At 37.7% G+C, this 13,613-nt stretch overlaps 1 protein-coding gene across 11 annotated transcripts in view; it reads left to right on the plus strand.

Annotated features, from left to right (window-relative positions):
* Positions 1-13,613, plus strand: part of LOC106087600 (uncharacterized) — a 91,382-nt gene that overhangs the window by 25,734 nt on the left and 52,035 nt on the right. For 6 of the 11 annotated variants that reach the window (XM_013252700.2, XM_013252703.2, XM_013252705.2 and 3 more), the window contains exons 3-4: positions 6,526-6,682; positions 6,828-6,994. In XM_013252700.2, the coding sequence (XP_013108154.1) occupies positions 6,526-6,682; positions 6,828-6,994 (324 nt within the window). Of the gene's footprint in view, positions 1-6,525; positions 6,683-6,827; positions 6,995-7,618; positions 7,655-13,613 lie in introns of all 11 variants that reach the window. The other 5 variants (XM_013252698.2, XM_013252697.2, XM_013252701.2 and 2 more) reach the window with 1 other exon arrangement.

Below are 13,613 nucleotides of genomic sequence, written 5' to 3' on the forward strand. Positions count from 1 at the left end.
ATTTGGTCCAAATCGGACCATATATCAATAAAGCAGCTATGGGTGCTTACATTATGCATTTCACCGGATTATGACGAAAGGTGGTTTACATGTGTACCCGAGTTGGTGGGTATCTAAAGTTCGTCCTTTTTTTACTTTTTTTAGTTTGGAAACAAAAAATAATCCTAGGGAATTAAATCTGGCGAATAAGGTGCGTTCTGAAATAATTCTTACTTAAATTCATGGATCTGTGCCATCTCAATAGTGGATGACCTTTTTTTATATATTTACAAATCTGCTTAGATTACTATTTAGTGCTCCCATAAAAAACTAAATGTCGTGGCGGCTTAAAACTTTACTTTAGGTCCATATCGAAACTTAGTTGGATTTAGAGTTTGATATGAAATGCTCTGACTGTTTATTGTACCTGAAATATTGGTTTGATAACCATCATATGCGTTGGATTTACTGAAACCTTTCAAATAATATTAGGAACACATACGTTTGCGAAGAACTCAAATGAAAGGTACTGGAGAGTCCAGTATGAATCCGATATCAAAATTTAGAAACATGTGTCATAAAGCCCCCAAACGGGCATATTGATCTATGGGGACAATTTTTGAAAGCAAATTTTATAGGGAAAAGCCGTGAAGTCCCTAAAATTTCTTGGTTTGGGAGGCTATCTTCTTTTTAAAGCATATCTATTTGGGGTGTTTTTTTTATGGTTTTTGGGGCTGGACGGCACCTGCACCGCTTTTTTGATTGATATCTTTCATATGAGTCTCATATTGTCCCACTCGGATATCTCTTAATTTTGGGCGGACCCTGCTCCGAAAGCACCAGGGACACTCCTTCTACATCGTCCTACACAATCTGTGAAAATTTTAAAAAATAATCGGTTCAGCCGTTGTTTAGTCTATACGGAACAAGCAATCAACCCGACAACAAATAAACAATTTTATTTAATAGATGATGAAAATTTGAATGGGCAAAATCATAACCTAATAATGAAAAAATATGCAAAAGTTCATTCCATTGTCTTTGCTTAACATTAACTTATCTTTAATCAACTTTTCTTTAAATAATTTTCTTCAAGTAGTCATAGTACAAATGAAATCACGAACAAGTTTCATGGCGCTCAGTTATTTTCAATATTTATGGCCATAAAGAAATTCATTACTAAATTGTTTTGCTATGTAATTTCAAACCCATGCTCCTCTTATAGTATTATTGACCCAGGAACTGCTATTCAATGTAAATACCATACTCGCACTATGTCCGCATTCAGGTGGTTGGAAGTGTGCATATGGTAATATAAACAAAATAATATATAAATATGTATGAAACAAAGATCTGCATAATTCATATGTTTTTGTGGGTAAATATTCATATGTACTAAGTAAAACAACAAAACACACACACACATATGCATATGTTTTTATATATAAGAACACGGACATAGGATAGACGGCCAAGCTGTGATGTGTGAGTAGCTATAAAATGTTGTTTTTATTTATTATGAACACCTCCAACTGCACCTCTAGCTTTTGATCCTGAATCATAACCACCTTGTCTTGCTCTCTCTCTCTTTCTCTCCATTTCTTCCATGTTCCCGCAGCCTTCTGCTTAAATGTTTATTCGAATGTTTTATGCCCGTATTTACATTATTTCGGTTCCTCATTCATTTCGAATTGTGTGAAGGCATTCCTCAACTACATGACCACCATCACCGTCGCCAGCACCACCAAACAGCACGACATGTGTACTTTCACCTACAAAACGTATTTGTATGTGTGAGAATTTGCGCCCGTGAATAAATATGAATACCAAACATTGCATGCCAACACATGCACACTTGGTATTTGCTGGCTTGTGTAGATAAAGTGTGAGTGCGTGTGTATGAGTGAGTGTAGGTCGATTAGTACAAGCATACATTTGCATATTAATCAAAATGATTGTCTATCTTATGGCGTATGGGAGGTGAAGGGTATTCATTTAATTTTGCCATTCTGTCTTAATTTGAAGAAGAAAAGGCAGCCGAACGACAAGAGCAAACACCAGAGCCAAGCCAGTGCCGCTCACGCTGGCTGTTGCAGTCATCACATCAACATGAACAGCAGCCTACTCATCATCATCAGCAGCTCCTCATTAGAGGTGCTCAAATAATGGGCCCACTGTTACAAGTGGCCCATAATCCATCCATCCAACCATTCATTCATTCTTTCATCCATCCATACATCCATCTCAAATATTTTTATGAATCAAAAAATCAACAAGTTTGTGATCAGCAAGCGGTTTCATTGGCGTTGATGCTGATGCTGATGGTAGTGGTGACGGTTGTGTTGGTGGTGTTGGTGAGCCTACTGCCGACTCATAGCTGTCGCATCTCGAACTGTTGCTCCTCACATCTCAAATTTGAAATCTGAAATGCTGATTTTTGATTCATTTTCATAGCTCAGTGGTTATGACTGTTTCGTAATGACACCAAAAGCAGCAAAAGGACAAGGCGAATGATGGGCTCGACGGTGGTAGTGGTGGTCCACACCGGAATATGGGAAGATGGCGCAACAAAAACGAAAACAAAAACACCATGAATAGAAATGTAAAAAAAGTTCATCAATTAATAATAAAAATGTACGTTTTCATTCATTCAAAATAAATTGAGAATTATGTCATTGTTCTTGGCGGCAGCGCAGCTGTTAAGAAGCACAATGACGATGATGATGGCAGTGATGATGATGATGATGGTGATGGTGACTAGGATGAAGACGACACCCAAGACCAAGGCATAGACCATGTCATTGCTTTGGCTTGCTTCACCCACCGGGCTCCCCACATTCCCTTCTACCAGCTGTCGGTGGTGGTGGCAATGTTTATGATTCAGTGCGACAGGAATCTGTTGGAGGTGCCACTTTGCCATTCACCATTCGCCAATTCGTTTCGCATCTTCTATTTGCGCGAACACGTGTAAATTAATTGTGCTCTGCCAGGTTGCTCATAAATCATCCAATTTCCCTGTATTCTCTTCTCTTCTCTTCTATGCTGTCCTACTATTCATGGCGTAAACATTTCCGTGGCCTACCTCCAATTGAACTGAAAAAGGCAACACAATAATGAGGACATTTCCTATGAATTTGAGGTTTAAGGCTGCGATCTTCATCGCAGATAAACTTTTGCAATATTTATATTCTAATCTGATTGTTTTAATGGGGTGTGGACAATTTATAATTTCCCCAATGTCTTATTGTGGTGGGTGGTGTTCTCCCCCCCCCCCCCCCCCCCCCCACACGTTTTGCATTGTCTTAGCGCAGTGGTGTGTTTCTCAATTTGTAGATCTTAATAGAATCTATTCATCTCAATTTATCAAAATATGTTGCCAGGCACTTGCCTTCAAGTCACATTTAATTGAGTTGCAATATTAAGTACATTGTGAGCAAATTCTAATCGTACAAATTCAACAAAAAAGCCAGAAGGTGGTTATGGTTAGCTATTTGTACGAAATTTTAAGGAAACCTTTAATCATTTAGGGGGGGTTTTAGAAGGGGCTTCTAAAAAAAACTCAATATCCGTTTGGGTGGGTTTTGGGGTAGGGCGTCCCCCATGGTTATTTGAGCCCAAAGTTTGTGTTTTTGGGCCACCCTAGCATACATTTCGCTTAAACTGATGCCTCAATCTCAAGATTTAGCGTTTTTGAAAATTAAGCTTAGGAGGAGGGTCTGTCCCCCTCGCGAATATCACAAAATGAGGTACTCTATTTTCACCGGAGGGCCAAACTCTACCATCTGTTAGAAATTCATGAACATCGCTTCAGCCGTTTTTGAGTCTACTCGGGACAAACAAACAGTGTTTGCTTTGTATACTAATGTCATGCAGGACCTGAAATCCGTAACTGAATTCATTAGCAAGCACTATAACCCCCTTTGGACGTCAAGTCGGCACGAGTTATCGTTAAGCGATCTCCATAATATTTCGAATTTTGCTTATTGGAATCCAAATGGAAAGAAAAGGAGGTTTCAGATTTAGATAAAGCTTTCATATATATACATAGGCATATCTCATTATTATACCCACCACCATAGGATGGGGGTATATTAACCTAGTCATTCCATTTGTAACACCTCGAAATAAAGATCTGCGACCCCATATATTCTAGATCGTCTGGACATTTTATGACGATCTAGCCATGTCCGTCAGTCCGTCTGTCGATATTATGATAACGGTCGAGCGCATAAAGCCAGCTGTTTGATATGTTGCGCAGAAACATCTAATCAATGTAGGTCATTGGGGATTGCAAATAGGCCATATTGGTTCAGATTTAGATATAGCTCTCATATAAACTTATCTCTAGTTTTGACATATTTGGCCTCTAGAAGCCCCAGTTGTTATCCGATTGGGCTGAAATTTTGAATGTAGTGTTCTGTTACGACGTCCAATAACCGTGCCAACTACGGTTGAAATGGGTCTTTAATCTAATATAGCTCTCATATAACAAGATCACCCGATTTGACATCTTGTGGCCATGGAAGCCGCAATTTATTGTCCGATTTCGCCGAGATTTGGGGCGGTGCGTTGTGTTAGGCTTTTCGTAATTTTTCTGCAACTTTGGGCCAAATCGGTCCAGATTTGGATATAGCTGCCATGTGGACCGATGTCTCGATTTAATGTCTTGGCCCCATAAAAGGCGCATTTATAATCCGATTTCACTGAAATTTGACACAGTGACTAATGTTAGGCTTTTCGACATCCATGTTGTATATGGTTCAGATCAATTTATTTGTAGATATAGCTACTAAAAAGACCAATATTTTGTTATACACAATGGAACAATGACTTGTACTTATTAGTATTTGGTCCAAATCTGAACATATTTCGTTATAACTACTATGGGACATAAGGTATGCAATTTTCATCGGATTTTGATGAAAGGTTACATATATGCCCGAGGTGGTGGGTATCCAAAGTTCGGCCGGCCGAACTTAACGCCTTTTTACTTGTGTTTTAGTAATGTTAAATTTTTTACAAAAAAGCAAATAGCACCGTAGAGGCTTCGCCGTGAAATACTCTCTTGAAGTATTTGTAATTCTCTCAATATGTAAACCACCATTTTTAGACTGAAAGATAGGTGTTTTGCAAAAGTAAATATGAAGTAAGAAAATTTAATTACTATTTTATACCTTCCATGCGTTTAATCAATCAAAATTATTGTTTTTAAAATAAAAACAGAAAAACGATTGGTATACCACTGCACATGTTCATTCGTTGCTATCTCAACAATGATTGAAACAAGGGGCATAAAAAAGAGTATGACTTGCCATACATCGCGTGCCCTACATATTATTTATCCTCAATTTAATTGGAAAAGTTTAGATTGGTTTGAGGAAAACCCAAATTGTCCCCAATAACTACAAGAAAAAGGTCCCAAAAAAACCAAAATGGGCTCCAAAAATGTTGTTGTTGTTCTCCACATACTTTTTGGGCATATTTTCACTTTGGATTTAGGGTGTAATTTCCTTGTGCTAAATTTCATACCGCCAATCTTAATACCACCGGTGACCACCGTAGCGCAAAGGTTAGCATGCTCGCCTATGACGATAAACGCCTGGGTTCAAACCCCGGCGTGAACATCAGAAAAATTTTCAGCGGTGGTTAACCCCTCCTAATACTGGCGACATTTGTGAGGTACTATGCCAGGTAAAAACTTCATCTCAAAAGAGGTGTCACAATGCGACACACCTTGCGGACTCGGCTATAAAAAGGAGGCCCCTTATCATTGAGCTTAAACTTGAATCGGACTGCACTCATTGATATGTGAGAAGTTTGTCCCTGTTCCTTGGTGGAATGTTCATGGGCAAATTTGCAAGAATTTGCATTTGGTTTATCCCCTCACTAATGCTGGCTACATTTGTGAGGTACTTTGCCATGTAAGAACTTTTTCCCAAAGAGCTGCCGCACTGCGGCTCGCCGTTCGGACTCGGCTATAAAAAGGAGACCCCTTATCATTGAGCTTAAAATTGAATCGGACAGCACTCCTTAGCGTATTGTTCATGGTCAAAAAATTTGCATTGCAATCTCTACAGTTAAAACCCTTTTATTTGAGCCTCATATTGTCCAAATCGAAAAGATTTTGGGGAGACGGAAGTTTTTGGGATTGGAGGGCCCGGAAAGCGACCGTGCCCTCCATATCGGAAAGTATCCAGTCATATAAAACATCTTTACAAGGTGATGTCGCTAAACGGCACCTAGTTCGGATTTGGCATAAAAAAGGTCCCTAACCATTGTGATAAAAATTTTATCGGACTGCACTCATTAATATAGAAGAATTTAAAATGCAATTATACGATGCTCTAGAATATAACATATGTATATAAAATCTGTCTAATGATGGCTTAAATATGGATTGTTATCAGCCTCTCATTCAATGGAGTGGATCTATCCGCACTTTGTTACTTAATCGCATTTGACTAGCTTCATTTTCAAAAATATCATTTTCTTAATATTCCAAAATATACTCTAATCCCCTTTGTCTTTCCTTTTCTTATGTTGCAGATGCCCGAAGCTGTGTTACTTGTGATAAAGTGTTAGCCGAACTCGAAAAAATCGACGATGACACCGATTCCTTCGGTGTGGATTTCGTTAAAATCAACGACAAACGTTTAGCGAAACAATACGGTATCAAAAATTTCCCAGCACTTACATATTTCAGGTAATCTTCAGCTTTAACAAAAACTACAAAAATGTTATAACGATGAAACGTAAAGGGCTTAAAGTCTTAAGAATACGAGTATACTATACTTCTCATTAAAATGGCCATCTCTCTCACTCTCTGCCATGCAATCTATCACATACAGGGAAAAGGAACCAATTATCTATGATGGCGATCTGATGGACGAAGAGGGTGTTCTTGATTTCCTCACCTCATTGGAAGCCATGGACTTGCCCGATCGCATCGAAGAAGTCAATGCCAAAATTCTATTGAAAATCATCGAAGACACCGATTTTGTAGCTGTGCTGTTCTGTAAGTACTTCCTGTTCTATCACTCTCTCTCTCTCTTTCTCTTGTTTCCATGTTTCTTTTGTTTAATGTCAGTGAAGGACTTCTTCTTTACAAATCAAAAAATGAAAAAAAAAACAAAATTATTGAGGTTTAAAAGCAAAATCCATTTTAGAAGTGAAGAACTTGTAAAGCAGTTGCAGTTTCTTCTTTAGAGTTCGGTATATAGAGTTGTGACTAAAACGAATAAGTTCTCCAAAAAAAAAACAACTAAGCCAACATTTTTAGAACAGCCAAAACCCAACAAAAAATGAATGAATATCACAGAGATAGCTTTCTCTCTCTCTAACTGTCTCTATCCTACTCTTACACAAACACTTGCAATTAAAACAATTAACCCAGTTTATAGTTTTGTGACTAACTTTACTTCTCTCTACAAAACAAAAAAGACAAAAGACACCCCTACACTGAAACTTAATTTAAATGTCAGAGAAGAGAATAAATGAAACTAAAAAAAAAAAAAAAAGAAATGTGATGTTCAACCAACAACTCGTTTAAGAACAAAGCAAAAAAATAAAAAACAAAAACAACCAAACCAAGTGTAACAATCTGACCAACTCTATTCATTTATTCGAATTGATCACACAGGTCCTGATCACGCTACTTGTCCTCCCAGGGTTATGGGTAAGTTTGGGTTTAAGTCATCACCACCTCTGAACCCCATTCCCCAAATTGTTCCATTGATTGATTTGAATTGAATTGATTTGATTTGTTTTCTTTTTTCTACTTTCACATCGAGTAAATCGCCCTTCTTCCTTTTTCATTTGAATTGCGAAAACCCATTCCCTTGTTTCCCTTATTCCCTCAACAAAAAATGGAATAAGCTGTTCTATGTAGCTGTAGTCTTCTTCTTCCTCTGACTATCTTGCGCGCCTCTTCCAAACAAATCACCCATGTTATCTGTACATACCGTAGAAGCTGTCATTTGTTCACAGTGTAGCTTCCTCACATTTCCTTACAATGGGAATCTTTACATTTATTTGTTTTTTTTTGGCTTTAAATTCAAGTTAGTGGCAAGCTGTAACGTAGTGTAAAACCACATTAAGAGTTGTTGACTTGTAGACATGTCATCTAGGGTAGAGTGAAATTGCCCATGTTTGCTACTAACTTCAATCTTGAGCTAAGCATTTCTCTAGGCTTTGTAACTGCCGCTATATCTTTTCCACTATATGCCTCTCTCTCTGTCACTATCTACCTGCCTATGTATGTGTCTCTATCCCTCAGTCTGCATGATCAAATAGCCGAACCTTTTTACTTATCCAAATGCAACACATCAAACTGACATCGTTTCACTTTTGGGTTGTCATTTCAAATGTGATATCTTTCGAAAATGAAATTTCAATCAGCCAACATTAGGCGGGCATGAATTGCCATGGGTTTGCCTTTGAGGTGACCATGTGTCATTTATGTAAAAACTACAAAAATAATGAAAAACTTAATAATAAAAAGAACAAAACTCATAATCACCAATTTTTAACAAAAATTAATAAAGGTAATGTTTGTGGATATATAAAAAATTATTTTATATCAGTTTCAATTGGTAATAAATTTAAACAAGTAAAAACCAAACCGGATAACACTTGCGCTCTTTAGAGGCTCAAGAAGTCAAAACCGCAGATCGGTTTATATGGCAGCTATATCAGGTTATGGACCGATTTGAACCATTCTTAATACAGTTGTTGGAAGTCATAACAAAACATGTCATGCAGCATTTCAGCCAAATCGGGTAATACTTGCGCCCTTTAGAGGCTCAAGAAGTCAAGATTCCAGATCGGTTTATACGACAGCTATATCAGGTTATGGACCGATTTGAACTATTCTTAACACAGTTGTTGGAAGCCATAACAAAACACGTCGTGCAAAATTTCAGCCAAATCGGATAATAATTGCATCCTCTAGTGGTTCAAGAATTCAAGACCCAGATAGGTTTATATGGCAGCTATATCAAAATGTGGACCAATATAGCTAACCATGACCAATATAAGAAGTATTTGTGCAAAATTTCAAGCGGCTAACTTTACTCCTTCGAAAGTTAGCGTGCTCTCTACAGACAGACGGACGGACATGGCTAAATCGACATAAAATGACATGACAATCAAGAATACGTATACTTAATAGGGTCTCAGACTAATATCTCGCGTAGTTACAAACAAAATGACGAAATTAGTATACCCCCATCCTATGGTGGAGGGTATAAAAACATTCCCTACCAAAGATGTATCTTTTATATATTAACAATTTCCTTTTAATACCCACCACCGAAGGATGGGGGTATATTCATTTTGTCATTCTGTTTGCAACACATCGAAATATCCATTTCCGACCCTACAAGGTGTATATATTCTTGATCAGCGTCAAAATCTTAGACGATCTAGCTATGTCCGTCCGTCTGTTCGTTGAAATCGAGCTACAGTCTTTAAAAATAGAGATATTGAGCTGAAACTTTGCACAGATTCCCATTTTTGTCCATAAGCAGGTTGAGTTCGAAGATGGGCTATACCGGACTATATCTTGATATAGTCCCCATATAGAGCGATTCGCCGATTTAGGGTCTTAGGCCCATAAGAGCCACAATTGTCATCCGATTTTGCTGAAATTTGGGACAGTAAGTTGTGTAAGGCCCCTCGACATCCTTCGTCAATTTGTTTCAGATCGATTCAGATTTGAATATAGCTGTCATATAGACCGATCCGACGATTTAGGGTCTTATGCCCAAAAAAGCCACAATTATTATCCGATTTTGCTGAAATTGGGACATTGAGTTGTGTTTAGCCCTTCGACATTCTTTTTCAATTTGGCACAGATCGGTTCAGATTTGGGTATATCTGCGATATTGATCGATTCGCCGATTTAAGGTCTTATGCCCACAAAAGCCACAATTATTATCCAATTTTGCTGAAATTGGGACATTGAGTTGTGTTTGGCCCTTCGACATCCTTTTTCAATTTGGCCCAGATCGGTTCAGATTTGGATATATCTTCCAAATTGATCGGTCCACCGATTTAAGGTCTTATGCCCATAAAAGCCACAATTATTATCCGATTTTGCTGAAATTTGGGACAGTGAGTTGCGCTAGACCCTTCGACATCTTTCTTCAATTTGGCCCAGATCGGTCCAGATTTGAATATAGCTGCCATATAGACCGATCTCTCGATTTAAAGTCTTGCGCCCGTAAAAGGCGCATTTATTGTCCGAGTTCGCCGAAATTTGGGACAGTGAGTTATGTTGGGCCCTTCGACATTCCTCTTCGACTTGTTCTAGATCGGTGCGGATTTGAATATAGCTGCCATATAGACCGATCTCTCGATTTATGGTTTTTGGGGTCATAAAAGGCGCATTTATTGACCGATTTCGCCGAGATTTGGGACAGTGCGTTGTGTTAGGCTTTTCGACATATTTCTGCAACTTGGCCGAAATCGGTCCAGATTTGGATATAGCTGCCATGAAGACCAATATCTCGATTTAAATTCTTTGCCCCATAAAAGGCACATTTTTAATCCGATTTCATTGAAATTGACGCAGTGACTTATATTAGGATTTTCGACATCCATGTCATATAGGGTTCAGATCGGTTTATTTTTAGATATAGCTACTAAACAGACCAATATTTTGTTACACACAATTGATAAAAGACTTGTACCAATTAGTATTTCATCCAAATCGGAACTTATTTCGATATAGCTGCTATGGAGCATAAATTATGCATTTTTTATTTTATTTTATATTTTTTTTATTTTATTTTATATTTTTTTTATTTTATTTTATTTTATTTTATTTTATTTTATTTTATTTTATTTTATTTTATTTTATTTTATTTTTATTTATTTATTTTTTTTTTTGTTTTATTTTATTTTATTGCGGTGACCAATTGACCTTTTGAAATAAATATAGTAATCGGGTTGTAAGTTCTTTTTGTCATATTTTAAGTTAAACCATATCTTGTCGGTTTCTTAAACGGTCAATTAAAATATTCAATGATAACAATGCTCGGTGTATTCCTAGAAATTTTGGTACTTCAAACACTTTATTTACATTAAACAAAACATTATCCCACTGTATAGCGAGCATGATTTTAGTACATGTCGCCTCGGAAATGTTTATAAAATCCAATCATAAATTTCAGAATTTCAAGTTCCTACCCTAGTTTTTGCAAGGACAATAAGTGGCAATTGAAGAGTTTCCAAAACAACGCTGTGTCATAGCATAACAACACTTTTCGATACTTTGGCACAGATATGAGCCTTTTGCTTGAGCCCCAAAAATCACATTTAAAATTCGTCTTTGTTGGCCATATTTTCCATAGAGAATAAATGTCGCACCTTTTTGGGGATCTGTAAGTCATTACATTTTACTATCGCAGCAATGTTTTTATACTCGTGCTTTTTTCTGAATATATAAGTATGCCATTTGGAAAATGGTTTTCTTAGCCACAAACTCTGTGTGGAAGGCCGTTTTGGGGAGCATCAAGACCAGCAGCAATATCACCAATATTCAATTTTGTTGTTAATGCTGCTTTCAGACCCACTCACCCTAACCCCATTTATCCAAAGTCCCCAAAAGTGTGCGGTCAATGTGGCAGGGACCAGTCCTATCTCCAAGCTCTAGCTTCCAAGCCGATGAAATAAAAATTGAATGCATAAACAATAAGTTTGCCTAGAGTTTCGTGATTAGCAAACCAAAACACATGCAAAAGTCCTGAAACGTGAGGAAATTCATTGGAAACTAGAGTCAGCCTAACGGTCAATGAGTCCTTCGGTCTATTTTGGTTGGCAAACCGATAAAGAGCGACTCAATTTTTATAGAAATTCATTAAATTTTGTCCATAGCATTAAAACCAATGAATAGTGCCATAGGGTTTGAGGAGCAGTCTGAAACAGTTTGTAGTTGAGTTGAGGGGTGGGGTGGGGGAAGGGAGTTTCCCCAAAAAAAACGTTTCATAAACTGAATGTTATTTTCTTTGCTTTATTGGTTTTATTGTGAGTGCGTGTTGCTTTCTTTCTTTCCTTTCGGCCTTTCATGGCAGAGATGGCTGTTATTGCTCAGATCCAACAATGATGACTTTTTGCTTTGTGGTTCACTGCATGGTGATCTCGGTGGTTTCCTCCTTTGAAATTAGGGAAACATTGTTGCCGATACTATGTGTGTGGTCACCCCACGATGATTACGTTGCCGTCTGAGATTTTGACCCAATGTTGTGTTGTTCATTTCAAATTTTCATACATATGTACAAAATGTAGTAAAACATGCACAGCTACTATATCTGTACAATGTCATATGGGTCCACATACAAGAGGTGACGGAGACGGACACCATACGTACAACGTACAAATAAATATATGAACATGGCCAGCCTCGCATGTGAATATGTGGATATGTATATCAGCTACACATTATCACAGAGTGAAGTGAAGTAAAGGCCGAAAGCACAACAACACACATATTTTTAGATTCTCCCATGGCAACACCAATTTCGACAATAATCATGAAATGAAATGCCAATCTACTAACGTTGGCCCTCTTCTAGCGACGGCAATGCTGCTGCTTCATTAGAACCACCACCACCGTTCCCATAGTCGGCGTCGTTGTCGCTGTTATTGTTGCTGCAAGGCATTCTGGTCTAGAGTAAATTCAGCAGCTATTCATTCTTCTTCGCCAACAATAGCCAGAAGACAATCTATATTTACTTTATAATCTGCGAAATGATGATATTTAGTCAGGCAGTCAGTCATTCAGTCAGTCATTCAGTCAATCATTCAGTCGAAAAGGATTGAAGAGACTGCCAAAGCAACGCGAGGAAATCGACATGGCTGTGCACTCGCCCATTGTCTTATTGAGCAGAATTGCATCGTAATGCACTTCAGCTCGGTTTGGTTCGAATGCTTGCGTATCTCATTATTCTATCACCCACTGAGTGATATGTAAATATTTAAATTGGTATTGGCTGCCAGCGTCGAATATCCAAACAAAGTGCCCTTAGGGTGTTGGCGGTTGGTATTGCTAATGCTTCTGGTTTGTTATCCTATTCCAATGTTGTTTCACGCCTTCGGAGTTCTTTGCAGATGGCACAGAGTGCAAAATACAATGGGAAGTGAAGTTCAACAGATTTGTTAACAAGATGTGAAAATTGATGTTGAATTTTACTGTAACAGTGAAAGTTTTGTCTGATTAAATTAAGTTTCTCAGAGTTGATGAAAATAACGAAAAAAACGTAAAGTAATACAACGTAACGTAGACATAACATAGAATGACGTAAATGTGACTCTACTTTACACATTTTAAACGTAACAAACTCGTAACGTAATAAAAAGTCGTATGAAATCTTAAAAGCCCATTACCAAATATGCATCTCCAAGCCGATTAGTCGATGTACTTCCGTCTGTCGGTCGATAATAGGCAAACTTTTGAAAGAATTAAGTCAGCCGCTCAAAATTTTCCACACATATGCACAGTCCATATTAGGTTGGTTTTAATTGTTAATGTCCCAAATTGGCCCGCGTTAAGACAAAAACCGATTTAAAAAATGTGTCACTGCAAGCAATTCGGCCAGAGGAATATTTTTAGGTGAAAGAGATTTCTGTGGGTA

Source organism: Stomoxys calcitrans, chromosome 5 (genome assembly GCF_963082655.1).
Source record: "Stomoxys calcitrans chromosome 5, idStoCalc2.1, whole genome shotgun sequence".
NCBI classification, from domain to species: domain Eukaryota; kingdom Metazoa; phylum Arthropoda; class Insecta; order Diptera; family Muscidae; genus Stomoxys; species Stomoxys calcitrans.